At 43.2% G+C, this 27,736-nt stretch overlaps 2 protein-coding genes across 2 annotated transcripts; one reads left to right on the top strand and one right to left on the bottom strand.

Moving 5' to 3' along the window:
* Positions 1-8,041, top strand: KDELR3 (KDEL endoplasmic reticulum protein retention receptor 3). Its single transcript, XM_056342130.1, has 5 exons — positions 1-687; positions 1,661-1,761; positions 2,308-2,466; positions 2,794-3,046; positions 6,254-8,041. Exons 1-5 carry the CDS (start codon positions 597-599, stop codon positions 6,292-6,294), a joined length of 645 nt encoding a protein of 214 aa, XP_056198105.1. The 5' UTR covers positions 1-596; the 3' UTR covers positions 6,295-8,041.
* On the bottom strand, positions 7,104-27,642 carry DDX17 (DEAD-box helicase 17). The gene is given in 14 exon segments (XM_056342127.1): positions 7,104-10,330; positions 11,007-11,246; positions 15,461-15,520; positions 15,916-15,977; positions 16,449-16,559; positions 16,869-17,041; positions 17,130-17,290; positions 19,393-19,534; positions 19,820-19,885; positions 20,611-20,744; positions 20,886-20,985; positions 23,006-23,156; positions 27,318-27,340; positions 27,342-27,642. Coding segments are annotated over 14 exon segments (1,968 nt in total). The 5' UTR covers positions 27,363-27,642; the 3' UTR covers positions 7,104-9,806.
* Positions 27,643-27,736: the final 94 nt, after the last annotated feature.

Below are 27,736 nucleotides of genomic sequence, written 5' to 3'. Positions count from 1 at the left end.
AAGCCGCCCTGCAGCAGCGCGCATCCCCGCGGCCAGAGGCCGGGGATCCCTTTCCCTTTCGCCTTTCCCCCTTTAACAACACTTCCGCCTGTAACTCGAGACAAGTTGGGGAAGGAAAAAAGAGGAAGGGAAAAAAAAAGAAAAAGGGAAAACCAGCGCAGTTATTCCCGCCTCCGCCTCCTCCTCTCTCCCCTCCCCGGGCAGCCAGGAGCCACGTCACCGTCACCCCGGCTGGCTGCGGGCTGCTCAGCAGGCTCAGCCCGGGGCTCCCGGGCCACCAACCCCAACTTTCTGCCTGGGGCAGGGAGAGGAAGGGCCTGGCCAGGGGAGAGAGAACGTCTACCTTGGGGGAGAAGTAAGCAAGGGAGACACGCAGCCCGATCTGGCAGGGGACAGGCGCTCGCAGCCAGGGCAGAGCGAGCCTCAACTTTCCGTTGCCAGAAGAGAGGCTCCGTGCTCGGGCAGGAAGGGCGGTTAAGCCTGAAGAGCACGTTTGCTCAGGCGAGGCTTGGAGGGGGAAAAACTTTGCCTTTGCCCGCCCTGCCCGCAGGAAGAGCGCCCTGCTCCCTTTGCTCCAGAGGAGCCCCTCTGGCACCATGAACATCTTCCGCATCCTGGGGGATGTCTCCCACTTGCTGGCCATCATCATCCTCCTGATGAAGATCCTGAAGTCCAAGTCCTGCTCTGGTGAGTGCTCCCACGCCCCGGGGAAGGAGGGGGACACTTCTGGGAGGGTGACTTAGCAAGGGATGCAAGCGAAGTGGGTTCCAAAAAGGCTAGCGATAGCCCACAGAAGCTGGCAGCCCTCCCCCATGGGCTCTTTGAGAGAAGTCATCCTCCTCCTCCAGGAGGTCTCCCTGCCTGGAGAAGAGGGCTGTGTTGGAAGGATGTGATGTGGCAAGGCACATGGCCTCAGGCAGGTGTTGGTCTTGGGATGATGAGGCGGAGAGGGCAGCAAGGCCAGAGGGAGGTGGAGAATGAGCACAAGAAGTTGTGGTGGCACCAAACCCAACAGCCTGGAGAGAAAGCTGCTTTAGGCTGGAGGTCCTGCCAGTGAATGGGCAGGTACCAGAGGCTGCCCCGACCCCAGGCAAGGAAAACAGGGCAGCAGCTTCCTGCAGGAGGGTTTTGCTCGGAGTTCATGCTTTCCTCCCTGAGAGACTTTGGAGCTGGGCTGCAGCCCGTGTTGTCACAGGTAGAGAAAACGGTGGGTCTGACTGCACCTCCCTGCCAGTGGTGACTAAGCTCCATCAGCATCCCTGGGCTGGTCCCCAATCCCGCAGCTCTTCCCTTGTGCAGCAGATGTCACATCACACAAGCCCTGGCAAGGTGGGCAGGTGAAGGGGCCCAGCGAGGGAAAAGCATTTTGATGATAGTAGGGGCTGAATTGGCCAAAGCAGTGAACATGCCCACCAAGAGCCGGTCCCTGTGACCTGAGGCAGGGCTCAGGGGTGTCTGCAGGAACTGCCCTGTTACTTGGGAGACTCCAGCCAGTCCTGGGGTAGGTCTAGAGCTACCACAGCACCAACACATCAGACCTGGCTCACAAAGCAACATGCGTAACTACGGCCGTTTCCAAAGAAGGCATAATGGGAAACCACCATCCTAAGGGTCCTTCCCCTCATCTGCTTTACCTTCCTTTCTTCTCCCTGCCATGCAGGTATCTCTGGGAAGAGTCAGATTCTTTTTGCCCTTGTCTTCACAACCCGCTATCTGGACCTGTTCACAACCTTCATCTCTGTCTATAACACTGTAATGAAGGTAAGGAGAGGGCAGTGCAGAAGCAGAGGTTCCTCTCAGCGCGCCCTGGTTTCCTGGGGAGGTGAGGGTACGTGGTGGCTAAGTCAGTTTTTCAGCCAGCAAAGATGGATAAAGATGCTTCCTTTGGTGTCACTGGCCTTCCGCTGGCCAAAAATCCTCCTCACCACAATCAGTGAGCAAGCTGAGTCCACCACATTTAGTACCACCACAACCAGAATGAGACACCATGAATCAAGCCTGGGTATCCTTGCACAGCAGGAACATGAACAGAGAGCCACAACCAAGCCAACCTCTTCACACCGAGCCCTAGAGGGCTCGAACAGGTGTGATCCTCATGGTGGGGCAATCTTTAGTTGACCACAGGAGTATCCTCAGCAGAAGTCAACTCACAAGCCAGCACAGAAAAAGTATTCACCACTGTCTTGCTCTGGCACAGCTCCACCAGAACTGGGTTAACAGAACTTGACTTTGGCAAAGCCACCCCCTCTTCAAGCACAGGAGGTGCAATTGCAGGTAAGGTCTTGGTGTCTCCCTTCCCTCCCCCAGGTGATTTTTTTGATGTGTGCCTACATCACCGTGTACATGATCTATGTGAAATTCCGGAAAACGTTTGACAGCGAGAATGACTCCTTTCGCCTCGAGTTCCTGCTGGTCCCTGTCACAGGCTTGTCATTTCTGGAGAACCACAGCTTCACACCCTTGGAGGTAAGGAAAACCTGAGGCAGGAAAGGGGAGGGGAAGCAGCAGCCTGACAGCAGGCAGCAAAGTGAGCAGCGTGTTGAATAGCTGAGATGTTTAACAGCAGAAGCAGACAGGAAAGGCAAAGTTGGCAGGCCTTGAAGACTGGACCATCCATAGAGCAGCGCAGTGCTGTCTCCTCTCAGTCGCGGCACAGCAGGCTCATTTTCCCCAACTCCAGCAGCGCTACTCATGCTGCTCGTACATCAGTGCTCTGCCAAATGAAAAGCTTTGGGTCTTAACGTGTATTACCCAGCACCAAGACCCTTCACTGCCTTCATTTTGCACTCACAGATACTCTGGACCTTCTCCATCTACCTGGAGGCCGTGGCTATCCTTCCTCAGCTCTTCATGATCAGCAAGACAGGGGAAGCAGAGACCATCACGACGCACTACCTTTTCTTCCTGGGCCTCTACCGTGCTCTCTACATTGCCAACTGGGTCTGGCGCTACTACACGGAGAATTTCTATGATCAGATCGCTGTAGTTTCCGGGGTGGTACAAACCATCTTCTACTGTGACTTCTTCTATCTCTACGTTACCAAAGGTAGGTAAATGAGTTGGTATAAATCTGAAATGTTTGTTCGGCACTCTTGTAACGTACAGTGGAGCTACAGCTTGCCATGCGTTAATCCTTACATGACTTTATTCTTTGCTGTATTTGTGATGCATATTGTCTACCTAAAATCCAGTTTAAAAAACGTATCTGTTGAATGCAGTTGGGCATCTCTGCTCACAAGGATCTAGACATTTGTGTGAAACAAAGTAGAAATTAAACCAGAGCTAAGCCTGGTTTAACCCCACCTTGGGAAGTTAACAACTGAGGTATACTCATTTCTACATACGCTTTGAAAGATTATGAATCATGCAAAGAAACTTTAAGGGGGGGGGCGCATAGCTGTAGGCAGACAATGTACCTGAGAAAGCAACTGCAGAGATACAGAGATTATTAAGTCTGCTTTTTTCTTTTGATGGAAAAGATGTAACGTTCTCAAGAACTGATTCTGTAGGAAGATGGGCATCTGCAGACAAGACATCCCTTTCTGTTTCCCAAAATCAGAGGCCCCTTCCACTTCAGTGCTGTGCTTTGGTAAATGGCTGCATACCAGAGCTAACAAGTGCATCAAGGGCATAGAATCTGGTAGAACATGCTATGGTATGCTGAGGCTGAAGTATGCTTTAAAACACTTTTCTGTTGAGGCGGATGGAATTTGACGAAATCCAGCTGAGTGAACAAATATTTTCTTCCTTTTTCAAATTCCCAAACTAGTCTGCCAAAAGCAGCAGTGACGGCCTACATTTGACGTTTCAAGGGATAAATCTTCGGTAGCTTCATGCAATATACCTGCTGATAGAGAGGTGACAGGAGCACTAAGCAGGTGGCTGGCCTTGGCAGGTTACAACTTCCTTCTGTCATTAAAACATTTCTGTAGCCAGAAAAGTACTTTGTAAAACTGCCATCAAGGTGCTCCACATCAATTCCTTTTTTTTTTAAACTAATCCCCATTTTAGCTTCACTCAATTCATGTGTCCTTCTGTATTTTGTGAGAAATCCGTACCCTTTGTAGTTGCGGATGGTGGAACAAAAGGGGGAAAAAACCCAACTGCTGGCTTTCAGTCTCACATCACTAGTGACAGAGCTGCAAAATTTAGATGATACAGGAGACAGAAGAAAAAAAAACATTTGTCCCAGGGACATCACAGTAGGAAGAGAATTGCTTTTTGTTGGTTTTTTTGGTTTTTTTTTTTTACACAAACGTTCTGAATCACGGGAAAGAAAAGGTGTCTGAAGATATGCAAATGCTTTGCAGTCATTTATGAAAACCAGCAGTATTATAGCAGGTTGCATCTCTCTTACACTCTCACAAAAAAACCCCACCATCTTTTCCAAACATTTCTAACACTGAAGAGCTTGAACAAAAGGGCAGCAATGCTGCAAAAAAAGCAAAGATGCGTTACATAAAGAAATGTATTTTAAAAGACTTCAGAGTCTATACCAAAGCATTGCAAAGGGATTTTTATAGAACGCAAATTCTCTTTATCTTGTTTTCAAAACTAGATTAACTCCTTTCTGTGTAACACCAGGACCTGAAAGATACTCTGAGGAAGCTCTCGGCTCCCAAAAGCTTGCATTTCAGAATGTCTAAGGTTGGAAGCAATTTGGGGGATCCTGTAATCCACCCCCTGCTCACAGCAGGGCTGCCTAGAGCAGGTTGTTCAAGGTCCTGTCCAGTCAGGTTTTGTGTATCTCCGGGACAGACGCACCACAGCCTCTCAGGGCAACCTGTGCCACTGTCCAACCATCCTCACTGTAAGAAACTTTTTTTCAGTGGAACTTCCCATCACTGGGCTCCACTAAACAGTCTGGGTCTGTCTCCTTTACTCCTCCCATCAGGCATTTTACCCACTGGCAGGATCGCCCTCAGCCTTCTCCAGGCTGAGCCGTCTCGGCTCTCAGCCTGCACTCTTACAGCAGATGCTCTAGTCCCTTAATCGTCATGGTCTTTCTGGACTTGCTCCATTATGTTCCCACCTCTTCTACTGGGAGCCCAGAGCTGGACCCGTTGCTTCAGCTGTGGCCTCACCAAGGCTGAGCAGAGAGGAAGGACCCACCTCCCCTGACCTGCTGGTGCTACAGCTCTGGAGACTGCTCGCATTCTTTGCCAAAAGGACACATTGGTGGCTTGTGTTCAACTTGGTGTAGACCAGCACACCCAGGACCTTTTCTATCGAGGCACTTTCCAGCTGGGCAGCTCCCAGCACATACCGGTGCATGGGGTTATTCCACCCCAGGGGCAGGACACAGCGTTTCCCTTTGACTTTCATAAGGTCCCCACCAGTCTGTTTCTCCAGGCTGGCATGGTCCCTCTAACCCCGTCTGGTGCATCAGCCACTCCCCTCTGTTGTGCATTAGGAAATCCCTCAGGGAGTACTTGCCCTTCCCGCTGGCACCAAAGATGATGAGCAGTACTGGCCCCAGTACCCACCCCCAGTACTACGTCAACAGCTGGACTCCGTGCTGCTGACCACCATATGGCCAGGGCAGCACTTCTCCATCCACCTCATCTAAGCCTATGGGCCCCTGGTGTTCCCACAAGGCCACACATCCCAGCTTCCAGGTCGGGTAAGATGGGGCAGGCTCGGGCGAGACTGGCCCACAGACCATTTATTCAGGCCATGTTCTCTATTAAAAGGGGGAAAGCACTGGGGATAGAACAGCAGACTCCACAGTACATCATCAAGAAAAAGCAGGGAAATTAAGAGGGCCCACACGTGAGAAAGAATAACCACGGAAGAGGAAAGAATCCTTTCCCTTTAGCATAAAGGAGAATAAATTCATTGTGGATTTTCCCTGCTAAGAAGCAATTCTGTAATGGATGTCTCCCATCAAGGATCACAAATTCTCCTGGTCTCAGGATTCCTTTATGTTACCCTTCTCACTAAATTCTCCTAGATGCTCCTTCCATAACGAATGGGATTCTCTGGAGCTGTTAGCATACAGTCGTAACTGAGGACAAGCAGTTGTTCCCTGAAGATGGCACAGCTCTATTCCTGCTAGCCTACATTAGCACGTGGAAGATGCCCAAGAAAGTCTATTTGATAGCCATCACCTCTTGCTGTTTGCAAACCTGGCAACCCACTAGCTAAGCACTCTAAATAGCAAGTTAAACAAAAAATTAACAATACTGTTGAAACAATGCAACGGCTGAATTGCCCAGAATTCTTTCATTACCTTCTCTTTCTCTTTGCACAGTCCTAAAAGGAAAGAAGCTAAGTCTTCCCATGCCTGTTTGAAGACATTTCAACAGAGAACATTGGAAATTCTGAAGATGAAGCTCTTGATACCAGTTTTCCTTTCCTGGCCCTTTTTGACTAACGGATGGCTCAGCCGAGTTTCACTCCAGTGCCGGAAAAACAAGGCCTGGAAAGCAGATACGCTTTTCATCCACATGAGACTTAGCTTTTTTTTTTTTAAAAAAATTCTTCTTACTTGAATTTGGTGCTAGTTAGTAGTGCTGGCCGACGCTGAAGTAGGGCAAATTATTCTCTCCCAGCTTTTCCCAGCAGCTACCTCCAAAACAATCCTCTACCTTGACCCTGAGGCAGCACAAGTATAACAGAAACTGTCACTACCTTTGGTCCTTCAGTCCTTGAACGAGTGCCTAAGGTAAAGGGAACATAGCACCATTAAGTCCAATAACATATGCAAAGGCCATGGACCCATTTCACATGTGACCACATCACATGTGACACAGCAGATTCTACAAACTGTTATTTTAATGCTGTATGAACTAACACCCTCCTGAAAGTTAACTTTGTCTGACCCTCACTCTGTGCAGGCCCCATAACATTCAGTAAAAATATGTTGCCTTTGAATGACATGAATCTTCCAAGTCCACAAGTATTCAAACATCCTCCCTACTCACTTTCAGTGGCAGTTCTTTGTATTCTACAAACTGGGACCATTTCTATTAAAATTCAGTGGGTTGCCAATGAATGTTTACAACTCCTTGAATTTGTTTGTTTTTTTTTTTTTTTAATAACTGGGAAGAACAGGGGCAAAGATAGCTTTACACTCCAAAAATAAAGACAAACTTCACAACTTATTGACAACAGTGTTTTTATTTATACCTACAAAAGAAAACAAGATGGTATCAAAAGGACAATTTACAAACTAAGAATAGTAACATAGCTCTTAGTATCCTGTGTCTGAACACCACAGATCCATGAATCTCTCAATTCAAGTCTTCATTAATACAACAGGAATGTGTTCAGAGACCAGCAGATGCGTGAAACAAGATGCTGATCCCACACAAAGCCACTAACCCTTTCATTGTTCAGAAGTCCAAACAGTAAATTGCTTCAGGAAGTGCGAGGGGAGGAGACACCCAACTCATCTGACACTCCCACAAACTTTTACAAATTGAAAACAACGCAAACAATACTAGATGCTGATGCTTTATCAACAAGGGCCCTCCAGCTGGTATATGGAACAGAGCAGCGAGCACCAGGTGGGACGGGGCAGCACATGCCACGGTGCATTTATGCATTCAACAGTCTGGTTAACACTCTGAACTGAGACCCTGGACTTCAGCTGACCTCAATGGCAATAAAGCACTGCAAGACTTGGCATAGACATTTACATGTGCACAAGTCTCCCCAAAAAGAAGTGAAAGCTATAGCAGACTATAAGGCAGCTTTGACGGTCCAGAGACCCTTTTTAAAACCACTCAGTGAGATACCTTACTCCTACACCCCCTTAAACCACATTTCTGCATCGAACTCACAAATTAAAATAGTAATAATAATAAAAAAAAAAGCTCTACATTTGCTTGTGAGGGAGGCCAGAAGAATCAGTCAGTGCCTGGATAAACTAAATGTTTCTGACCTTCACTTAACACAAACAAAGAATTTCCTGCCCAAGCACTGGGATTAGATGGGATGAGGGAACCAAGGTTCTGGAAGATCTCTCCTTTTTCCCTCTGGGTCAGCAACCTACCTGTGTACTGCACAAAAGAAAAAAGAAAAAAAAAACAAAACACACCAAAAAAAACCAACCACAAACAAAAAGCTCATTCATCCCCCAAAATTTTACTCTGGGAAGAAATTTTATTAAAAAAAGACATAATTTCTGTATAAGCAAGCTCTTTTTTTCCTGGGCTATAAGAAGTTCCACTCTGCTACAAAAGGAGTGGGCTGCCTTGTTCATCCATATGCAAGAACACCAACAGAAAATATCAAACCAACCCAAACCTCTGCGCTCTCATAATGCAAAGATTATGCCTCACAAAGCAGGAGATGTATCCATTCTTTTGCCATATTACCAGATCAAGAGCAGCCAACTCCTGTTATCATCTACTGTCTCTGAACCGTCTGGTTTTAGGAATAACAAGTCAACAACATGCTTTACTAAAGGGGAAAACCCCTCACACCCACCTTAGCCTGTAAAATAAACAAGTTTTATTTACGTATTTACTAAAATTTCACTCTTCTCTAACATTTTCTAAAATGCTACCTACCTGCGAGAGCTCAGCTCAAAGGGACCAATGGAGCAGGGAAATGCACTCAAAAGCCAGGAAAAGCAATAATCAGAGCAAAGTACAAAAGAAAAAAAGCTTCAGAATCAAGATGCACTAACCAGCTCACCGCTTACCTCATGAAAAGGAGATCCCAGGCAATCTCCTCCTCCTCCTCCTCCCTTCCTCCCATGTCTTCCCCCCCAGCCCACCCTGTTCAAACCTCTTAAATTTAAGTGTGAAAAACTCTGTCACATTTTATTCAGCATAGTGGCATTCAGAATATTCCCCATGGCAAAAGGGAGTTTGATTGTGAAGGAAAAACAAGACATACTGTTCCATTATCTCAGTTCTGTTTAGTTTCTGGGCTCTCAAACTAAGACTTCTCTTAATAAACTCAGAAACAGGAGTGTGAGATCAAAAACTAGTTTAAGGATAACCAGGCTCCACATACTTGTGATGCTGCAATTTAGCAACTATAGGGAAAGAACTTATTTGGCTAAACATTATAGCAGTGGTACCTGCAGCAACTACCTGGTTTTCAGGTATTGAATCCAAGACAAGTTTGGTCTCTGACACTTGGGGGTTTAATCCCAACTTCCCTACTGCAGGCTGCTACAGGTACCAGAAGATGGGGCCCGCTGCTTCCAGAGCTGCAGAAAACACCAACAATGTACACCTGGGGCATTACTCCGAACACCACCCAGCTCAGACAAATGAGCAGAGTTTTCCTATAGGAAGTCACCTACAGCAGTTTACAAGCAATAATAGTGAGCTATTTTAAAAAAGAAAATTAAGATTAGGAGTAGTGAGCATTGCTCCCTTGCATTTATAATTTTTAATGAAGTGCTTTTTGGCTCCCCGAAGTTTTCTACCTCTCTTGATACTTTCTGAAATTAAGTTAACATGTTACAGAATAGAAACTTCCTCCCCTCAAAAGCAAGTTTTCACACAAACCTTAGACACCAAGATGATCGAGCTGGGACCTATCTGCCTTATACCCATTTCTTTTAGAGAAAATAAAATTTCCAATTTCCTCAACATGCAAGACAAAAAATAATAAGTTTTCCAGTCAACTATATATATCTCTTAAAAAAAAAAAAAAAAAAAGACAAAAAAGGACAAGGTCAGTAATGTGGACTGGGGGCCATTTTTGATGGGCTCGAGGGATTTGAAAGGTGAATTCTAAGTCTAACCTGCATGAGAGAGACATCACAATGGGAAAGAAGAGAAAGAAAAGGTTCCTTTAAATGCAAGAGGTCTACACTGGTCACCAGCGGGTGAGTGGTCTCATTTGCGGGAAGGGGGAGGGGGTGGGGGAGGGGGTGGATACTGGTAGGTGGCAGTCTGTCCCATATAGCCCATCACATTAGTGGCAGGGGGCTGCGGAAACTGTTGTGACATGAGCGGCTGTGGCTGCTGGCCTGAGCGCCCCACCATCCCTGCATACTGCTGTTGGGTAGTGCTCTGTGAGGTTCTCCCAGCGGTGGCAGCTGTGGTGCTGGCACCATAGCCACTAGCACTGTACTCTGCAGTGCCATAGCCACTCGTGCCATAGGCAGCTGCTCCATAGCTCCCTTGAGTGTAACCATACTGGCTCTGTGCTGCCCCAAAAGCAGAATTTGGGCTCCCGTAGGCACTGCCATAGGTCTTGTTGGCTCCGTTGGCATAACTGTCACCACGCTCACGGTCTCTGAAGCCACCTGAGTCTCTCCGGCCCTCTTTCACTCCCCGGAGCCTCCTGTCACACTCCTCCTGGTACATCAGGTTAGGGTTGTTTACTGAACTGCTCGTTCGGTAACGAGAACGACCTCCTGGCGATGGATATATTAAGATTTAGTACCGTGAACAAGTCTTAAACAATGAACTCTGGTACAATTATGCCACCCTTTCTCCCCCTTCTACATCCAAAATCTTGCCCACAAGCAGCAAGTTCTTTTGACTGTCTAGAACTTCCCTGCACAGCTGTGCATATACACCTCTTCATTTCGTTCAAGGTGTAAATACAAAGTTCAAAAAGCGTTCTTAACGCATGAGCTTGGAGACAAAGAAATAGAAGAAATTCAGGACTAACTTGCAAATATAAGGAAACTTATTAGTCCTTCAGGGAACGAAAGGAAAAAGTCTCAGTCCCTGAAGATAACATCAGTGTATCCCTTCACCGATTTCAATTTTGCACGTGCATGCACACACATCCGGCTGCCCATGCTTAGGTAGGAGCTGCAAGGAATTAATTCAACCAAAATTAGCTCCAAGGACCTTATCAGGAGAAAAAAAAATAATCTACAGCCAAGGTAAAAGCGGACTACCTCTCTGCTGGACAGAGATAAATTAAGTAACGTATTGAGACCTCGGATACAAACCAGCTTTATTACTAATCTGTTCATTACCTTAAACTTGCACCTACTACCTCCCTGCCCTCTTTTAACCTTCCCTCCCTCAAAATGGGGAACCTATTCCTCCTGTAGCCCTTTTCCCATGTGCCTTTACCTCCACCACCACCTCCTCCTCCTCTGTGGTCCACAAGCTGCATCAGTTTTGGATTGATGGCTTGATTGGCTTCTTCCAACACTTTGATAAGCTCCCTGGCTTGTTTCAGGTTTCCTGGTGTGAAGAAGGTGTAGGCAGTACCTTTGTTGGTACTACGTGCGGTACGACCAATACGGTGCACATAATCTTCAGAGCTGTTCGGATAGTCGTAGTTTATCACAAATTTAACATCTTCCACGTCTTGTGAAGTGCCCAGGTGCGAAGCACAGTGAAGGGGTAGGGTTGAGGAAAGGGGAGAAGAAGAGAGGACGTGCCAACGAAAGGTGGGGAGCACGAATGCAGGTGACAGTAATAAGAAAAAAAAATACAAAGTTAGTAATTGCACGGAATAAATACAAGACAGACTCATCCCAAAAGAGTAGAAGACTCAAATTTAAGATCATCAGGAACAAAGATCAGTGTCCTGAAAAACAGGGGTAATTTGAAAGCAGTTTTGCCCTGCACTCAAATTCATCCTCCCCGGAATGCATTCCTCTGTCTTCCTGTGTCAAAGACACCAATGCTTGTGAATAAGCTAATTGAATTTTGTACTCCTTTTTTTAAAAAAACCAACTAACAATCTGCAAAGTCAGACAGAGCAAACTGAGGTGGAAGAAGAGCAGAACTGCCGCGGTAAAGCTTTTACTCTGTTGGGAGAAGTCTAACAAATAATAACAGTAATAAGATCACTTACCTTCCACTCCGTAACATGAAATAAAAGGCAATCTTAAAAATATTTACTTTTACAGTCCTAATAAAATACAGTGAACTACCTTCCCTAGCCTAAGGCTTAAGGCACTCCAATTACATTAGTATTATTCAGCCAACTCATTAAAAATTATTCAGACCTACAGTATCTTAACTCAGCTTTGTAGTTATCACCAGAACGCATTGCACTAACATTTCACCATGCTGTTCCATCCAGTTCTGGCAAGCTTTTGTAATTTGGGCAATCCTGAATTCCATTAGCAATTCCCTACTTTCAGTGTCAGATGGAAGCAGGAAATGAAATTATCAAAGTTGCTTTGTACACAAAATATTACTCAAATTTAGGAGATCAGAACTGCGTGCCTTATGGGAAGACAGACTTTGTAAACTTACTGGACAGAAACAAAGGAACTGTTAGTGTAACACTTAGTAAAAGCAGCTCAAGTACCGAAAGCACCTATTTGCTACAGTATACAGTATTTTTAAAAAGCATGGTATTACAGTAAGTGCCCTAACAGCTCATAAAAAAAATAATTTAAAATCTGCATTTTAAGAAGAATATTATGAAAATATCCAAGATAAAACACAGATTTTTGTGATTTCCTTTCCTTTTTTTTGTTTTGTTGTTTTAAAGAGAGAAACATTCTCTGTTTGTTACCAGACCGATGCACACTCCCTCCTCCTGTGGGAAACCGCTGCAGCCGATCCCGTCTCTTTGCCTTTTATTTTTGGCGGCCTCCTTTCGAAAACTCCGCCCTCTGACACGGGACCACTGGAGCGCGGGGAGCATGCATCAAGGGTCCGTGGCAGCGAGAAGTCCCCACACACGCTCGCTCTGTGAACTGGCTTAGATGCTTCTCTGTAGCCCCATTTGGTTGTGAAGCGCCGGAGAACCTGGGTTCAGGTAAAAGTTTCAGGTCCTCCAACGCTTTTTGTCCCCTATTTGGGGTTCTTGGGGGCAATTGTCAAAAAAATGAAGATACAAAAATTACATCCAAAGGGTCAGACTGCATCTATTGCCCAGACTGCATCAATTTCAGAGGGGTTGCAGGAAAAATAAAAACAAGAGGGTTGTAGTGACAAGAGGGGGACTTTATGTCTGTTTCTTATTACAGCAAAGGGGGGGCTCCTCAGTCTTTGCTGACTCCAAAGTCCTGAATCACACCAAAAAAAGGGAGTGAGAAGGCAGGTTTCACAGGGGGCTGCGCGAGTCTCCAGCTAGGGTCCTTGATGCAACAGGTTTTTTTAAAAAGGGAAAGTGAAGTAAAGAAACGAGTACGTATGACAGATTGCATCTTCACAGCCAGGGTGTAACTAGTCTGACAAGCTGCAGGCTACGTGATGTTCAGTCAGTCCCGTTTTGCAAATCCATCAGTAGCAAAGTAACTTGAATTATCACAGAGGATATAAGGACGTGCTTTCCTGGCAGAAAGCACAGGGAATTGTGGCTACCAATGCAGATGGAACTGATTTGACTGGGGAAGAGGGGGAAGAATGGGAAGGCAGGAAGAGGAAAATGCAAGGGTGTTTTCCAGACTAGAAAGTGGTCCTGGTAGAGCACACAGCTCGCTGAAGAAGAGACCAGAGCAAGTACAAGACTCTGCTTCTCCAGTCTAGCATGCTCCAAGTGTTTGCGCACACTCCCAATCTTCCTGCGCTTTTAGAAGATAATGTAGCAGGATCAAGATTTGAAACTGTAAATCATTTTTGACAGCTACCTGGGAAACATTCCCTTTGTCAGACCATCAGAATACTCTATGGCACAGTCTCCAATTATTAATCAGGAGAGATATAAACTAGCAAACATGCTAGTCTAGAGAGCTGTTCAGACCATCAATGTAGATGTGCCCCCACCCCTGCACTGAGAATGATCTGCAGCTGATATCAAAGCTTCTGTTAAAGAAAACAAAACAAAACAAATTCAATGTTTTTAGTTTAATACTGAACAAAAAAAAAAAAAAGGTAAAAAAAAATAATATATATATCAGTGCAGAGAGAGGACCTCACTCCAGGGAATTATCACAAAGAAGTCATTACGGGACTCAGAACTTACCTGGAAGAAGCTTTTTTGAAACCAATGTTCCATTAGGAAGAGGGAAAGCCCTGGTGACTCAGCCAAAAGGCGCGCGCCCCTGTTTTATGTTATTTAGGTAGAAGCCTTCACTTTCCAGGATCTTGGAGGAAGTCGTCCAGAAGTTTGCCAGTTAAGTGACTTATTTTAAGAAGCAGCAAACTCAGGGCCCCAAAACAAGCAGAGATGTTGTTCAGTAACAAGAAACAGACTCTGGTACCTTTCCCCCTTAGCTCAGGTGAAGTGGATGATGGGAAGTGGGGAGACTTTTCTGAAGTGTTATCCAATTAAGTAGTTTTGAGGGGAGTGTTTTTTTGAGGGGGGTGAGGCTGTTTTAAATGTCTAGGCAAGATGCACAAAGAAGCTACCAGCACATAGCAAGCCTGTTTAAAAAATGCTGCTAGAGAAAGCAGCTCTCTTTCATACAAACTGGTTTCAGGCCTCAGTCCCTTCTCCCAACAGGCCCAAGTTCTAACTGCACAGGTCCAGACATGACCCTAGAGGGCAGAGACTGAAGTCCATATAATCACCTCTCTGAGGAAGTGTTGGACATTTTTTGAGGGGGGAGGGGAAGGAGGGGTGAAGGTTGTGTGAACAAAGGCTGCCAAGTCTAGTAATGGTCTGCCTGTATTAAAGTGACCATATGATGCACAGCACAGCCACCCTTTCAGCACATGAAAAAAAACAAAAGAGCTCAGATAACCGAGATTTTTAACAAACTAGAGATTTCTCTAGGCTTATCTGCACTGATTTGCAGGAATTTTGTCTAAAATTTACTACAATGAGACACTGACCCCCAAGTAGTTTATCTTCTATCAAACTCGGGGAAAGCGGAGTATTCAGTGTCTGTTATTAACCTCCGAGCACCTCAGAAGCCATCTTCCTCTTCTAGGGTGGGCAGATATAGAAGGACTGTGCTTAGCACAGTGTTTCACAATACAAATATGCGCATTAAAACAGGGGGCACAACTGATGCATCCAGACAGATCATTTCCATACCACTAGAACAGAGCTGTGCGATATTGTTTCAATTACACGTTTGGGTAACATGATGGTAAAGGCCATATGTAATCTCAGTGGTCCTGCCTAGAAGGAACACAGAGGAGGGAAGGTTACATGTCAAGACCAAAGATCTGGAGCAGTGCTTTCTCAGATGCGAATACATCTGTGGGGTAAACATGCGTGTACACTGGGGTTGGTATGTTCAAATCTGTGGTGTGTCATATGGGGAGAATATTAGCTATTTGCTGTTGAAATGCTCTCCCACAGCTTCCTACTTGAACTTTATCTGACACGCTCTGAACTGAGAGCAATCCATCCCTATCACCCAGCAACAAAAGCTGGGTTTGGGGAAGAAGTGAGTGTGGTGGAAGGGTTGGGTTGCATAATTGGACGTCTCTTCTCCCTCTTGGCGATCGATTGGTCATGCCTAGGCCTTGCTGCAGACCAAAGCCTGTTCATTAGGAGCAGGAAGAGACTTTGAATATGAAAGAAAAAAAAAAGATTAATGTTAAAAAAACGTATTTCACATGTGGGGGAAAATCACGCTTTGAATTTTTTTTTTAAAAGAAAACATATTTCAGTCCAAAGAAGAAAAATATGCAGCAGTAGGCAAGAGTGGTCTATGTGTACAAACCTAGCCCACGAGATGCAACGTCGGTAGCAATGAGGATAGGAGCCTTTCCAGAACGAAACTCTGTAAAACAAAGCATGCTATGAAGTAAGATTTTTCAAAAAGATAAAGTTACCTGAATTTGATTTACAGTAAGTGCTCATTTTTGAGAATCTAGGTCAGATGGGTCAATTTCAGAAACCCCAGTAAGTCAGCATATAATGTGCTATTTTTCAAAATCCAGCGCTCTGGGTTAAGCAATTTTCCCACTGCATTTTTCACAAAAAGAATTTTAAAAGTTGCAAATACAAGTACTGCAATTAACAGTACAAAGGCAAAGGAAGTTCTTTTGAAACTTATCTATTGAGTAGAGACAAAAAAAAACACCAAACCAAAACACACACACCACCAGAGAAAAGTATGTCTCTGTGAATTACGTACAGCAGCCTGAGTTATTCTCCTCTGTGTGATGGACTCACCATTAAGCACCCAATCTCTTTCCGGCTGACTCTTGTCTCCATGGATACACATAGCTGGCCAACTGCCAAATAGAGATGCACATTAGTATAGACAGAAAGTACATACATTAAAAGCAACAGGAAGCTTTATTGGCATTTTGGTAAAAAAGCAAAAAATGAAAGACATGAAGTATTTTATTCCCTCTGGCCTGGATCTACCCAGCATGTCTACTGGTTTGTTTCTTGCATGTTAAATGCACTACCTCGATAAACAACCATCTCAACCAAATCACATTCGCTACATTGATACAGTTCCAATCAGCGTATTGGAATTCTGATACGCTAAAAGAAGCACAACTTAAATATACCATCTTGCACTAATGCTTTCTTTGATGGACTGGAATGTTCTGGGAAACTAAGACTGAATTCAGCCAAGAAAAGAATGGACAAGTTGTTCCCAACAACAGCATCATGAACATTTAAACCTTACTGCTTTTGATTACAATTTCTGTTTCCCATTAGAAACAAGGGGAGGGAGGGGGAAAACTAATCACCCATCTCTGCGCATCCTTCGAGTGAGATCATCACATCGCCTCTTTGTCTCCACAAAGATGATAGTCTTGTTTTCTTTCTCTGCCATAATTTCTTCCATCAGTTGTATCAGTCTAAAATAGACATGAGAGCTAATATGTGTATCTCCATATACAAGAATATAGGAGCACACTCTCAGCTTACATTGAAAGCATATACAATAGGCATCCACATAAATAAGTCAGTCTCACACAGAATTCAGGTCTGTTGTATAAAGGTATGGTTAGAATATACCCAACAGATTTGTTAATGACAGGACTGGCTTTGTAACACTCAAATAACACAAGTAATTTCACTATTTGGAATTCACAGTTGGCTTACAAAGCAATCTGGATTTTTAAGTACAACCTAAATAAAGTGAAATGGTAGGTAAACCAGCTTACTTATGGTCTTTCTCGCTTTCCATGCACACATCCACTATCTGCAGGATATTGTGGTTGGCACTCAGCTCCAAGTTTCCCACGTTGATCTGAACATAGTCCTGCAAGAAATCCTCAGCAAGCTGGCGCACTTCTTTTGGCCAGGTGGCACTCCACATCAGAGTCTGTCTATCAGGCTAAGAAAATGGGAAAACGGATTTATTTAAGGTACTGGACTTCAAATGGAAAACCAAAGGAGGCTGTCCTTTTACAAGGTTCACGCACCCTTATCTGGTCAACAATTTTACGAATTTGGGGTTCAAATCCCATGTCCAACATCCTGTCCGCTTCATCTAGCACCAGGTATGTACACCGACGAAGGTTGGTCTTTCCTGCCTCAAGGAAGTCAATCAAGCGACCTGGTGTAGCAATGCAGATCTCAACACCTTCAAAACAGAATAAGGGAAAAGAGTAAGGCTCTGCATTTGAATGTCAATTGGTATTTTTAGTCAGAATGAATCACCTTCCAGAGCAAAATTGTTTAAAAAAAAAAAAGCACCACCCTCATTCGTACCCAAGATTGAGTCATTTCAGTAGAAGCCCTAGTTTCTTTTAGTATTTTTTCCCATTCTGAAATTACTGCTACAGTGCCATTAGAATAATAAATGCAGTATAGAAGCTAAAAGCTTATTGTCAGAAAACACCAGTGAAGGGCTGTCCAAAAATCAGCAATAAAATAAGCTTCTACTCAAGCCTGACCCACCTTCATCCAGAATTATGCAGTCTAGAGAGCTCTCTAGAAATCTAGAGAGTGAACTCCAGCCAAACTCCCCACTAATCAAACATGAAGTGCTTCTCTGGCTATACAGGTCAAATTACTTCCACTTCTACCTTTTTTTTTTAGAATATATAAAGCCAAAGCACAGGCTTTAATACTGAGTAATTATGCACCAACAGTGACAGACAACCATCCTGCCCGTATTGTTAGCATACAAATGGAATTCAAATATTCATAAACTAGTATCAGGTATGGCAATTTATACATTCCTTAAAAGGAGGAACTGGTTTCCATCAATTCCCAGATCTTCTTACAGGCGAGTCCTTCTGTGTCACCGTAATGTCCAGTGAATAGGTAAGTTTAGGCAAGCAGCAGGGTGAAAAAAAAAGCAAAACCCCAACAACTTTCTTGATACTACACTTACAGATGCAGAGTATTCTGTGGCAACCCAGATCTTTTTTTGTCTGTTTTTTTGCCTCCCCAGAGCCGAGAAAGCTGGGCAAACTTCTAGTTTCTATAAAGCTCATGCAAGAATTCAATTTCTAACAGAGCCATTTGTCTGCCAGGGAGACTGAATAAACTACAGTCTCTGTTGTCAATGATGTACTCCTCCAAAATTAATTTACTAAATACCCCAAGTATCACAACTGAGGGAAAAAAATTCTTTTTCTATCTGTTCAACAGTCTTTGCTGCAGAAAATACTAAGCAATCATCCAAAGACAGTAACACCTGAAAGGACTGAAAGCACTGGACCTCCCCACATCCTCAAGGGTTTTCTTCATAAGCAAAATACCTATTTTACAGCACCCAAGAAAGGTGTGCAAAAACCCACCACGCTGATACTCCCAAGGTCTCTTCATGTAAACTCTGACTCTTCCATTGAAGATGCTACTTTTGAATTGGAATGCACTACCATTTTCTTGAACACAGCTACGCTGCAGTCTTCTACCATGCATGCCTTTATACCATTACTGCAGTTTTCAATAATGACTCTTGAGAACTGCAGTGGTTAAGTAAAATGTTCTCATTTCTTGAATAGATCTGTATATATAAGCTTACCCTGACAGTACTTTTTACATCTTTACACGTAATTCCATTACAATTTTTTAATGTAGTGAAGATGAAAGCCATCAGCACATTCCTACATTTGAAATTACATGTAACTAGCCCCTGAAATGAAGGTTAGGTCACTTGAATACTACTGTGTTACAGCGGTTGCTGTAGAACCATGGTTCTGCATCATCCTCAACCTCAGCCCCTTACTATTTACAGAAAGGCAGTTACAGAACATTATGGAGTATGTTAAAAGAAAGAGAGCTTAGTGCTTAAGAACAATAAAAAATACCCCAAAATGCACTGTGTAAAGAAGCTTCTGTGCATTCAAAAATTAAGTTTGATTATACAAGCCTAGGCAGAAAACTAGCAATCTGGCTTAAGAAAAATCATTCCTTAAGTTTGCTGCTACTACATTTCCTCAAAATAATGTGTTCTCTTTCCAGTAAGTTCCCTTTTCCCCTTCCTAGGTCCTGATGATATTCACAAGTGGGAAGTTCAAAGAGAAAATAGAAAGGAAGTCTAATATCCAAATATGTCACTATACAACAAAGAAGAGAACTACCTCATGAACCATCATTGTAACTGGAGAAACAGACAGCCAGTCATTCATGCACACCCCCTTCCAAACAGGTTTTAAAAAGATCATGTTATTTTTACAGAGATTTTACAATACGACCTCCTCCAGAAACTACAAACACCTGTTTTAAAATTACCTCTTTCTAGATCTCTGATTTGGGGACCTTTGGGTGCTCCTCCATATATGCAGGTACTCTTCAGTCTTGAACACTTCCCATAATCATCAGCCACCTGCTGCACTTGCTGGGCCAACTCTCTAGTAGGTGCTAGAACCAGACACTGCAAAAGGAATTGATTCAGGATAGCCAAGCTGCATACATACCCATGCTCCGCATAGATACCCGTAAGCAAAGCTGGACCATCTGCTCTTTATTAGCTAAAACACTTACAAATCTTTAAACGATGTCAGCAATTGCACAGAATTTCAACTGAGTGGGATGTTCACATTGTGACAGTAAACATTTCTTTACTTACTATTCTGATAAACCAATTGAATACAGTACACATCTCATTAACAATGCCATGCCACACACAAAAAAAGGAAGAGAATCAACAAGCACTTACAATTGGGCCGTCTCCTCTCTCCAAATATGGCTGGTGGTTGATGTGAACAATTGCAGGCAACAAGTACTAAAACAGAAGAACTTTAAGTCAAGACATGGGACCTCAATATCCACCGCCAATGACCTCCTGCCATGACAACTGGCTCATGGCAAGAGCCCCTTTAGCCTAACATTCCTTCAAGAAGCCAAAACCTGATGCGAGAGACAGCAAGAAACTGCGGCTATATAAAAATCAGGATTCTGCAAATACAGATATTTGCACTTATCCAAGAGAACAGAAGATTTTCAGAGCTGCTGACCAACCGTATCGGCTTTGACATGAGCACAAAATATAGTTGCTCAGCAACTCTGACAGAAAGGCTCATTTAAACATCTAAGTTAGTAGAACTGAGCAGTCTTGGCCCTAACCAGTACTTTTCATAAAATTACTTTTTAACCACTGCAGATAAAATTAATGTGTACCTTGAAGACTCAACCATTTTTTATTTTAACTTGCACAGTTAATAAAATATGCTAAAATGCACATAGTTTTTTAAACTGTAATGTAAGCATAAACCAAAGAGAAGTGACTAAGCATCCAAAAATAAAGACACACACAAAACAACTGCCTTTAAATGATAGGCTAGTTGAATTGAAATTTACTTGCCTGTAAGGCAATAAAGCAAGCTTTAAAAACATGTAATCATTGCACTTTATGCTTGTAGTACGGACAAGCCCAAAACCTACTAACAAGTAGCCAAGGGTAACTTCTGCAAAGCAGCTAGGAAAACTAAGTAACAGGGAAGAACATACTGCTAGTGTCTTTCCAGAGCCAGTCTGCGCAATGCCCACCATATCACGACCACTGAGGGCTAGCGGAAAGCCTTGGCACTGAATTGGAGTGGGTTCTGTGAAGTTCTGGTCCATCAAGGCATCCATTACATACTCTAAAATTTAATTTGTACAAAAAAGAAAAAAAATCTTAAATGATGACAGGCTTTAGAAGACCCTTTAGAAAACAGAACAGGCCTAAACAGCATTTGTTTTTGAGTAATCCTCATTATCTTAAAGAATAGCAAAGTACTTACGCGGAAAGCTACACTGGTGGAAGGCAAACACAGGCTTGGGGCAGCCCTCCATCCCTCTAATTGTTATCTCTTTCTTTCTTCGCAATTCTTCAACTTCGTACTATTTATGTGGGGAATAAAAGCAAGGACAAATGCTGAACATCAGCAGGGACAAGAACTTAAAAGTGCTTTTTTCTCACTATTAACTCTGGCTAAAGCTCAGAGAAGTGAATTGAAACAGAGATCTAAAAAGGACACCTTTTCCAAAGATTTTCTTTTAAGATTGAGCTATCACATAGCTTCTCCAATATTCAGAGGTATGGGCTCTCTATGTAGCCTAAAAGGACTCTCTTTTCTTCCAACCTTCTCTTTTTAATGAGAAGTGTATTAATATAGTATTTTTAAGAATGATACTCTTTTTTCCAGAGGTCAGAAATGACCAACAGCTTCAAAAGTGATTAGAAACAGATAATCAGATAAGAAATATGCTAAGAATGAAACAAGTAAGTAGGCCCTAATATAGTACAAACAAGGAGAAGGCGGGCCTGTCCCTCTCCTCCAATTAATACGTTCCAGAGGCAGTTAACTACAGAGCTCCTGCTGGACAACTTGCAACTCACAAACGTTGCTTGGAATCTTTTTGGAACCAGCACTTCCGTTCTGCACGGAAGAAGCCCAGGCAACGTCCTAACGATACCCTAAGACTTCCCAAGTTTTTTTAATAATGGAACTTCTTAATATATTTCTGAAACATATATCCACATAAGCATAATTTTAGGATTAGAAATAGTATTTTATCTTTTTCTAGGTTATCTTTTAAGTCCAGCTGCACTTCACAATGTGGTTCCACAATTCATGACCTTATTCTAACGCTCATTAAAAAAAAATTTAAAAAATCAATAGAAAGATACACACGATACCAAAACATATACTTTATCCAAAGCAATAAATTTACTATTTGTGAGAATCTCTTCAGCTTGAATGAAAAGGTAAAAAAAGAAAACAGCTTCTGGGAAAAACATGAAAATCCTTTTAGTTGGCTAAGACAAAGACAACTAGAGCAGCTAATGCTAACTGTGGTGCAGTAGTTCCAAGTTGTTCTGTCTTTAAAAAGCCAATGCCTCCTTCAGTTCCTTCATGCCATATAAATATCTCATTAATATTTCACAATGATCTCTAAATCTATGTAACTGGATAAGAACATTTTGCTTGTTTCCTTGCGTAAAGAATGAAATCTCTTAGTTTCTAAATATAAAAAGACATTAAATAGTGAAAAGAAGACTCTAGACAAGCTGTGTAGGAAGGGGCGATTACTATATGTACAGAGTAAACACAAAGTACTGCATCTGGTTTTGACCCCCGCCCCCATGTAAGAAGGGCATATCCAATTATGGGGGGCAAGCAAGAGGGTGGAGTGCAGTCTATATGAAGAAAGACTGGAAGGGCTAATTTGTCCAGCTTGGGAAAGAGAGGACTAAACAGGGGAATTTAACTGCTACTTTCAACTACCCCAATGGGTCTCTACAGAGAAGATGTTGCAAATATAATTATTAGGGGGGAAAAATACCATGAGAAGCATTAAACTCTGGGACAGCCACCCAGAGAGGATATAAACTCTACCCATCCCTGGGGATATTCACATTTAACAGGACAAGGTGCTAAGTAACCTGCTCTAGTTCTGTAGTTAGCCCCGCTCTGAGCAGAGGATTAGACTAGAGGTATCCCATAGCCTCTTTCAGCTTGAATTATTATTAAGATAAAATGCTACTTTCAAACTTTTCTCATGCATTTCTGCCACTCTCAGTTCATTATTTTAAGTTCTTTCAGGGCCTCCCCAGGAGTGCAACTTTCAAGTTTTCTAAGTCTTATCTACCCTCTTGAATAGCTAGAACAGACAAGCATTATGATGATGAATTACAAATGGCCAAATACCTCGTATAAAAACAGCTGAGAAGCATCACCTTTGCTAACGTTAAATAGTGAAGCCAACTAGAGCCAGCATCCTGCACAGTACACAGGTACCAAACAAGCTCAATGAAAAAGCAGTTCTATTACACACTGTCCCAGACTTCCTAGGACAAGTTTTTCCACTTATGACATTTTCTGTTGTAGGCAAAATGGGACAGAATCTGAAAACTTACTGGAGTAAGCCTGGCCACTTCCGGATGTTCCACGTAAAAATTCTTCTCAAACTTGGGCAGTTCATTTAAATCCCATTTTTTCTTACGTAAACGTTCCCCTGGATTACCAAATTTCTTTGGGGGAAGAGGACCTCCACGACTTGCTCCAAACCTGTGAATGTCGATGTCCGTTATAAAATAAGCAAACAAAACCAGGAGTATTAAATTACTCTGGAATTCACAGGTTTCTTAAGCATTTTCCACTCTCTTTTCCCCAAACTGACATGAGCACAACGTTCTAGCAAAAGTCACCCCCCTCCAAACACTATGATGGCATACGTCTTCTTGAAATAACATAAACCTGCTTTAAAGTCAGTTCTAAACCCAAAATCATCTTAAAGTTTCCTTCCAGTACAGCCATTTTGTAAGTCACTGCCTTAAAACTCCTGTCTCTCTAGGTTTCTACCCCAGGGTTCCCTCCCTCGGGACTACACTGTGGGTACAGCTACAGCACTTACCTTTTCTTGAAACTGACAGTACACTTAAAACATGGAAAAGGTATGAGAAAAATCTGTAATTGCAAGTTCCTTTTATCTCTCTCAAGATTAATTTTACACAAAAATAGCTACTTCAGTCCTCCCCTCTATGTCTTCTTTCTTATCAATGAGCATGCCTCAACTGAAAGCCAAAACAGTGAAGAACAGAAAGTAAACAAGTCCAGCCAAGCCTGCAAATCCATCTGTAATTCTGGAACCAAAGCAATGAAATTTAAAAAATAAAAATTAAAAAATCTTTTAAAACAAGAGTCTAACAGGAAAAATACTCAAAAAAGTACCTGGGAAAAACCATATCCTCTTTTAAATATTATTGATGAAGACTCAAGAGGGTAAGAAGCTAATGTTTACTAAAGATTTCCTAACTAGCAGAACTCAGAAGTTACTGCTCTTTTTCTCTCTCCTAGTTTTCTTCATCCAGCTAATTAAATACACTTCAGAAGGTTAAGAGCCAACTGTAATGACTTGTTAACGCATTAGACGAAGCATGAGCTTCTGGCAATAATCTGTAAGAAAACTGAAAACCGAGTGGCGTAAAATTATTATTTACTGTAAATATTATAAATTCTGTATTTTAAAATTCACAAAATAAGTATAGCGCTTTCATTAGATTCATACAAACACAGCAGAAGATGCTTTACCAAATGCTATCAGACCAAATTTTGTCCTAATTCAGATTTTGATTAATAAAGCTACAGCTTCCTGCAAAACATCATTTCATCAGAAATGCCCATTTAAAACAAAACTTTTGTTTAGATGGCAAATCTAAAAATGTCTGCACCTTACCCTGGCAGTCCACTAGTAAATAAAAAACTTAATGAAACAAACCAAAAGCAACAAAAATCTCAAAACAATCTTCTAACAGTAACTTGGGGAAGGGGGGTGGGAGCGGGTGCTAAAAAATATAGTTCTGAAATAAATTTTTGAATTACTGCAAGACTATCTGTTCAGACATTAACTACATTTTTTTCTTTAAATTGCTTCCCAGTGGAAACTACAAATTACAGTGATTTAGACACCAAAAAAACCCAGAACTCAAATCAACATGTTAACAAGAAGAAAGGGTTACATTGTTGGAAAAGCTAAGCATGGCAGATATAATTTATCTTAAAACCTGCTAAGTAAGTTTGAAAACCTTTGCTTTGTTGCAACTGTTTCATTAAGTCTCTTCCCTCTCCTATAAATATCCCTTATCTTCTCATCAGTATGTCTATCAGATCCCTAGAGGCCTGCAATAATCAGCAGATTTTGTCATATGAAAAGACTGTGTAACACAAGTTCAAAAATTCATTTAACCATGACATTTTCTTTCAGGATAAAGTAAAAAAAAAATAGTATAAATTTTCATTCACAAGGACATTCACCTTTACTGAAGATGTTTACTACTTATGATACTAACCTGAGGTCAAAATGACAACTATTTCTGTATCCAAGTAGTTCTAATAAAACCCATAACCTCACTGAAGTCAACTGGAGTTTCAAAGTATCAGTGGGTCTCCTTATGAAAGGAAACATATGGAAGAAGCAATTGCAAGACTGGACACTGAAACCGCTGGGTACTGCAGGGATTTGCTCCACAGCTACTCAGACGGAAGAACTGATGTATTCTACATAGAAATCACATAGTTTCAGTTCTCTGTTCCTACAGACAACATGTCTGTATGGTGACCTGAAAGAAGAGAGCCCTGCAGCAGTTCCTCAGCACTGCCTCTGCTGAAGTTTATCCACTACACAGGCAGTAACTGACACTGTACATTCCAATTAGAAGTAAAACAAGATTCCAACTTCAGTTAAAGTGATTTAAATCTAAGATCATTCCACTGATTTGCCAACAGTTCTCTTTCAGAGTCAATTCAGGCTGACTCAAAATATTCTTCTGTAATATTACTGGTGTTACATTCCAGAGCAAAACAGTACAACTTTCCATTCTAAGAAGTCACCTACAACTAGGTCCTGGCAGAAGGAAATCCTGAAAGCCTGTATTTAGTTAGCCCATGAAAGAACCAGCACTGAGAAGGTTATACTTCCAAATGGTGCTTAACCAGCATGCTGAGTGGCCCAAAATTTTATAGAGTTCATGAAGTATGATGGTGGTTAATGGGTACAAATATTTTCACACTTTAAATAGACATATATAACAAACTGAATCCCAATGCATTAAAGCTTCCAGGATAATATGCCAAAAAAACGTTTTCCATGCAAACGTCCAAAAACTTCACAAAGAAGCAGGTAGGCATTCCTTTTACTTATGCAAAAACCCTGATGCAAAAGAGAATCATCTGCCTGTAATCAAAGTCTTTACACAAAATAAGATTACACAAATTTTAAGGCATGCCAAGTGTTGTGACAATGCTTTGGCTAGTGTTCTTTTAAGTAACTGTATATAAACCTGCATACTCAAACTCACTCAAACTCCAGAAACAGCTGGGGTCTGAACCATCTCTGACTTGCCAAAGCATTTACTCCAATGTCCTTGTGTTAAACTGAGCTGGAAATCTCACAGTGGAAAAACACCAGAACACTTCTTTCTATGAAAAAAATGAAAGTATCTTTCAGAGTGTAAAATGTGGGTGTAAGATAAAACAAGGATGCAACTATCTCTCTCCACAGACAACGAGAAACTAAATGTTAAAACGTATTGCAACATATTATGAAAATAATACCGAATCTCCCGGTAGGGAAGGAAAACAAAAAGGAAAGGAAGGGGGAAAACAACAAAAAACAAACCACCACAAACAAAAAGAGAGACATTAACTGAGACCTAGTCTGCCATATTAAGAATAACAGAACCCACATGATGTATTTATTGTTAATTCTTGATAATGGAGGCCTAACTACTTGTGATCTAAAGGGCAGAAAATGCTGCTTTCCTAAACGAATTCTAACTTTCTCTTTAAAAAGGCCTGGAATGAACACCTTACTACTTTTAACCCTTAAAATCCTCGTCTCCAAGTAGTTTTGCATTGTAATGGCACTGTATTTATTGCTGCCGTCCTCATAAGGAAAAAAAAAAAAAAATCTGCAAAAGCCTTTTCCAAGCCAAGCTTCCTTTAAATAGCAGATTCAAGAGTATCAAGCACTGGGCCTCTGCAGTGCCACACAGACAACTCCTGTCTGACTGCTCCATAAGCTTGGTCATGTTCGTTAAGCGTGGTCCAGGGCCGTGTTTACCGAGCTCACCCTGCCGCGTACTCAAGTCTCCTGCATGGCAGCAGTTTTCAGTCTCATTTCCTCTCACAATAAGCCTGGGCGCGCAACTGAGAAAGATCTTTCACGAACTGCCACATTTCTGGTAAGTCCAGCAGGAGCAATGACAACCAGAAGGGCAGACAGTCCAACCGGCCCTGCCAGGGCCACCAAGGCCTTTCTGTCTTGCGGGGGGGCCGGGGGAGGCGGAAGTACAGGGCTGGCAGAAAACAAACTGGGGGGATGGGGGGAGAAAAATGCAGGCCTTAAAACTGCAAGCAAGGCACACACGGTTACAGACCAACAGAAAAGCTGAATAAAAAAACTTCAACCCACCACCCTGCCTTGCTGCCAGAACTACACTAATAAAGTCCCCAGCTCCCCCCCCCCCCCCCAATACTAGAAATTTTTGGGGAAAAGCTCCCCCAATACCGCAGACTGAAAGCGCCCCCTCGCCCCCCCGACTCCCTCCTACCAGGCCCCCAACGCGGGGCAGACGGCTCCATCCACCGCCTCCATGCCGTGCGACCGCGCCGCGCCGCCCTACCCGCCATTGCCCCCGCCCGGCCCGGCTCGCCCCCCCCCCCCCTTACCCGCCGCGGTCTCGATCGCGGCCCCCGGTCCCCGAAGCCCCTCATCGCACCCGGAGGGGTGGGAGAAAGGCAGCGGAACGCCGGCCGTGGGGACGGCGAGGGACTGGGGGTACGGGGAGACGGTCCAGCCAGGGGCGGCTGTGTCTCGGAGGAATCGCTTTGCGCCACCTCGCTTCTTTGGTGGGATACAAAAGGAGAAGAGGTGGTCAGTGGGTCAGAGACCCGCTGGACGTCGGCGGAGGGAACGGCGGGGCTCTCGGTCGGCTCCAGGGCCCGTGAAGTGTGGAGACACCAGCGTCTTCTTCCTCCGGGCTCCCGGCACAAAATGGCTGCCGCCGCCCCAACCCGCTTCAGTTACGTTACGGGCGCCCGGCACTGCGCAAACTGCGGCCCTCGAAAATAGCTACGCCTATTCCCGG

The sequence above is a fragment of the Falco biarmicus genome, chromosome 5 (assembly GCF_023638135.1).
Source record: "Falco biarmicus isolate bFalBia1 chromosome 5, bFalBia1.pri, whole genome shotgun sequence".
Lineage (NCBI taxonomy): Eukaryota > Metazoa > Chordata > Aves > Falconiformes > Falconidae > Falco > Falco biarmicus.
The sequence above is the reverse complement of the archived record's forward strand: the minus strand, read 5'-3'. Positions and strand labels throughout refer to the sequence as shown.

What these genes read in the sequence shown, in the direction of transcription:
- KDELR3 (XM_056342130.1), top strand. Translation starts at nt 597, where the DNA reads ATGAACATCTTCCGCATCCTGGGGGATGTCTCCCACTTGCTGGCCATC. An exon ending in TCTATAACACTGTAATGAAG is followed by an intron (nt 1,762 to 2,307) that starts GTAAGGAGAGGG and finishes TCCCTCCCCCAG; the next exon opens with GTGATTTTTTTGATGTGTGC. An exon ending in ACAGCTTCACACCCTTGGAG is followed by an intron (nt 2,467 to 2,793) that starts GTAAGGAAAACC and finishes TTGCACTCACAG; the next exon opens with ATACTCTGGACCTTCTCCAT.